At 41.7% G+C, this 4,650-nt stretch overlaps 1 protein-coding gene across 1 annotated transcript in view; it reads right to left on the bottom strand.

Moving 5' to 3' along the window:
- Positions 1–3,741, bottom strand: part of LOC311126986 (CUB and sushi domain-containing protein 3-like) — a gene marked incomplete at both ends in the record, with an annotated part of 648,334 nt that extends 644,593 nt beyond the window's left edge. Inside the window, one exon of the mRNA XM_084158716.1 lies at positions 3,564–3,741. Within this exon, the coding sequence (XP_084014842.1) occupies positions 3,564–3,741 (178 nt within the window). The remainder of the gene's footprint in view (positions 1–3,563) is intronic.
- Positions 3,742–4,650: the final 909 nt, after the last annotated feature.

Genomic DNA, 4,650 nt, shown 5'->3' with positions numbered 1-4,650 from the left:
CCTCAGGACACGTTGACAATAGTCAAAATATAACACCTCAGGACAAGTTGACAATAGTCCAAATATAACACCTATGATTCTTCACAATGAGATGTTTCATTAAACAATCAATGATCCATCTACTGAGGACACAGCAGTAGCAGCCAGCTAGCTAAAAGCGGTGTGGGGTTTTGTGGACCAACAACCCACTTAATGAGTATAGGATTTAGGAAAGAGCTATTTGTGCATTTACTTTTTCATAACAGAAAATATTAGCAATATTATCTTATGTAATGTGCCTGTTTTTGCTAGCTGAGATGAGTGAGATGTGTTATGTTTTATTAACTATCAACAAGTCAAACTGTTGTTCAGAAAAATCGTTGTGGGTATGAATGATTATTAATCTGTGTAGGTGTGAATGATTATTAATCTGTGTAGGTGTGAATGATTATTCTCAAACTTTAATCTACAGGTTTGTTTATTGCATCTCAATTACAATTGTTCTATTTAAATACCCTTTAACTACAGTTTGATTTAATTTTAATTTGCTAACGTTAGTTTCCTCCTTAACACTTTGTTTCCAACATTACAAATCCGTATCAGCCAGCCAGATCCAGTGGCTGTTTACAAATGGCCCTTTTCTGTTTATCTCCCCAATTACATTATCTAAACTGAGTTTCAGGCTGGATCCCATTATCTAAACTTAGTTTCTGGCTGATCCCAAAGAGCTGAGATCCATCACAGAGAATAATAGCAGCTGAGCTATTGTTCTGTATTCCACTATCCATCCAACACCTCACCTCCAGTCCTGACTGCATGCAACACTGTTTAGAATTTCTGATTGTTTATTTCATTTTGGATTATTGTTTATTTCACTTGCTTTGGTAATGTAAACATATGTTCCCCACGCCAATAAAGCCCACTTAAATTTAAATGAATTGATTTGAATTGAGAGAAAGAGAGAGATAATAACCTCCTGTCCTGACTGTGTGCAACAGCGTTTAGATCCACCATGGAGCCAGTGTGAAGGGAGTAGAGATTATTCTACAACATAGTGTGAAGGGAGTAGAGATGGTTCTACAACATGGTGTGAAGGGAGTAGAGATGGTTCTACAACATGGTGTGAAGGGAGTAGAGATGGTTCTACAACATGGTGTGAAGGGAGTAGAGATGGTTCTACAACATGGTGTGAAGGGAGTAGAGATGGCTCTACAACATGGTGTGAAGGGAGTAGAGATGGCTCTACAACATGGTGTGAAGGGAGTAGAGATGGCTCTACAACATGGTGTGAAGGGAGTAGAGATGGTTCTACAACATGGTGTGAAGGGAGTAGAGATGGCTCTACAACATGGTGTGAAGGGAGTAGAGATGGCTCTACAACATGGTGTGAAGGGAGTAGAAATGGCTCTACAACATGGTGTGAAGGGAGTAGAGATGGTTCTACAGCCAATAGAAAGATGGAGAAGCTGTGGGGCAGGATAATGCCTTCTCACCCTGCAGATAATGTATAATTACAGACAGCCCTGGTTTACATAATCACACTACAGCTAGCTAGCTACAAGTCTTCGTGACAATTTCTCTATTTCCCCCCCACTCTCTCTCTATCTCCCTCCGTCTCTCTCCCTCCCTCTCTATCACTGCGTAGATTAACCCACTCTCAGATTACTGGTAATTATTTGCTGGAGCTCAGGGAGGAACTGAGAGAGACCACAGAGAGAGAGAGAGAGAGAGAGAGAGAGAGAGAGAGAGAGAGAGAGAGAGAGAGAGAGAGAGAGAGAGAGAGAGAGAGAGAGAGAGAGAGAGAGAGAGAGAGAGAGAGAGAGAGAGAGAGAGAGAGAGAGAGAGAGAGAGAGAGAGAGAGAGAGAGAGAGAGAGAGAGAGAGAGAAGGCATCCCAGCAGAGATGGATATGGGTGGCCTGGCCTGCCCTGGGCTTCGTGCTAGCTGGGCTATCTTCCTAAACCTAGGTGCTCTCCAGTCTGAAGCAGTCAGACAGACCCCTCTAGGTAATGCAGTCATGCATCACCAAATCTGCATCAAGTGTCAATCCAGGAGCCGAAGGGCTGTTTCAAGTCTCCTCTCACTTCACCTTCTCTCTCTTGTCTTTCCAATGTGGGTGGTGATGAAACCCTGATAGATTAAAAAAAAAATAATAATAAAAAAAATAAAAAATAAAAAATAAAAATAGATGCAGGCAACACATTCATCCACCCCCATTAGACAGACAGCAGAATGACTGCAGGGGGAATCCACATGTACACTGGTATCTGCATTATACTATATCAGGATTACAACGCATCTCAGAGTATATGGAGTAGCTGCGGGGTTGGCGAGGAGAATATGTCATCAGCTCTAGAAGTTAGTAAGGAGTGAAAGAGTGATGTAACTGGACACATTATAGATAATGATGTTGTAGACATAACGCATATGCAGCATGATGAAGTATCATGGATACACATGGAGGGGCAATTAGCTTGCCCTTGATCTTAATTCATTCCGTTATAATAAGCATATTATAGAAAATCGAATATATCATCCAACATTTGCGGTCGTACTATATGCCTATGCGCAACAATTAGTTGAGGTGGAAAACCAAGGTGGTTTTTCCAAAAGTGGGTAAAATCACATTTACCGATGTGACATGAAATGGGGTTCTCAGTCAAATAGCAGATGTCGAGAGAGTCTCGTTTAAATAGGCTGCTTTTCCTGGCTCCAAATACAACATGTTAATCTGTAGCCTACCACCGCAATACACCGTAGGCTGTGACATTGCTTTTTTGTATTACATTTTTGTCATTTAGCAGACGCTCTTATCCAGAGCGACTTACAGTTTTTTTTTCATACTGGTCCCCCGTGGGAAACGAACCCACAACCCTGGCGTTGCAAGCGCCATGCTCTACCAACTGAGCTACACGGGCCCTACATCACAAGACAATTCCCCTATTAGGTACTAGATAGTCTCAAAGTTGTTGTTTTTCATAATAATGATACATCAATTCGTTCTCTAATTTGATAATATTGTGTATTCACTAAGTGGTAGCCCCACAGCAGCGTAACTATTAGAACACTAAACAGCCGACCTAAAGTCCTCTACCTGGACGCTCTGGCAAGTCCGCGACAAACATTCGATACATCGGTTCCACATTGTTGTAAATTAGCCTACTATATGGCCCCGTAAAGGTACTCAACCAGCGTTTCAGAATGAAATTCACAAGATTCACAAGACTAAAACACCGTAAAAAAAGAGCACAAAATGACCCATCATGTAAAAGTAGGTTATTGTAAGTTAATAAAATCTCGTGATATATTATAATACAAAGTTGCAGTGCATGGTCGTTACTCAGTCAGTCACAATCCACGAGTTACTAACCAAAGCAGCTCACGTAGGCTATTCGGATGAGTTTACTGCAAGAATATCTATTGAGACTCCACTCAAAGCCTGCATTGAGCGCAGGCAAATAAAAATGCCTCCCTGGCAATCCATCCTAAACACCTTGCATTTTCCGCGCACGTCCATAAAGCTACATCGATTTTCTCCCGGACCAAAAATAAAGCAGAACAATAAGAAATACAGCAATGACGTACCTTTCACACACGAGAACATCATTGAAAATATGAGATTCCAAAATATAATTCCAGTTCTAATCCTCATGGTTCTAGATGGAACAAAGTCTTTCCCGCCGCATTTAACGCATCTTCTATTGATCATGTCAGATAGTTCGATAGACCCCGCGTAGTATCCGTCTCTATACACAGCCTTCATATTTACAACTAAACATGTATTTAGGTTGGTAAGTATTCCTTTTCAGCCAGAGACAGAAATCCGTCGATCTATGTCTGACGCTGAGAACGCAGCTAAAAGTGAACAGTGAATTTGAGGATAGCGCAGCAGCGGCAGCAACCTTGACGAGGACTCAACCATCTCGCCGAGAGGGGCATCAAGTATAATCTCTGGTGTGTTCTTGTCTGTCGCTATATCTCCCTCCACCTCGCTGCCTCTCTGCTCTGCTCTGGCTCTGCTCTGCTCAACCCTCCGCGATTGATAGCTGTGCTTTAGAATGCTGCCGTATCAATCGGGCCATTGAACTCGACTCTAGACTCTAAAAAATATTTCATGCATTTGCAAGCTGCTGAATAAATCGTTACCTAAGTAGAAAACCCAATACAAGCACACGTTTATAAACCAATAAGAGAAAGAGATGTGTGAAGATGACAGCTTGTTGTTTGGGGCAGCTGGATATAAAGACTTGACTGCATCTCATCCTAAAAAGCTGAAGAAACAAACCCGCCTGCTAGGCAACAGCAGAACTAGCATTTATTGGCGCTGATGGGAATCACATTTGCAACGCAAAGACGAGATGCTTTTGTAACTAATGCTGAACTGCATGAGGCAGGGCTCTTCTGCCCTCTGCAGGTTTAGTAGTCACTTTAAACAGGGAGTGAATGTGTGTGTGACCTAAATAAACTAACTCAAACAGCACACCAAACTATCGCACCATTTGTTGTGAGGGGAAGCCTATTTCTATTACATTCTGGGAGAAAAGTCTGTCAGTCTGATGCATATAAAGTGTTAATTTAACGTTTTGGTAGCCTGAAAAGCTATAAGTGAATCACACTAAGTGAATCAGAATTATTGGTGAGTACATGCTCGGCTATACTTTTTGCAACACAA

Source organism: Coregonus lavaretus (assembly GCF_964263955.1).
Source record: "Coregonus lavaretus genome assembly, chromosome: 3".
NCBI lineage: Eukaryota > Metazoa > Chordata > Actinopteri > Salmoniformes > Salmonidae > Coregonus > Coregonus lavaretus.
The sequence above is the reverse complement of the archived record's forward strand: the minus strand, read 5'-3'. Positions and strand labels throughout refer to the sequence as shown.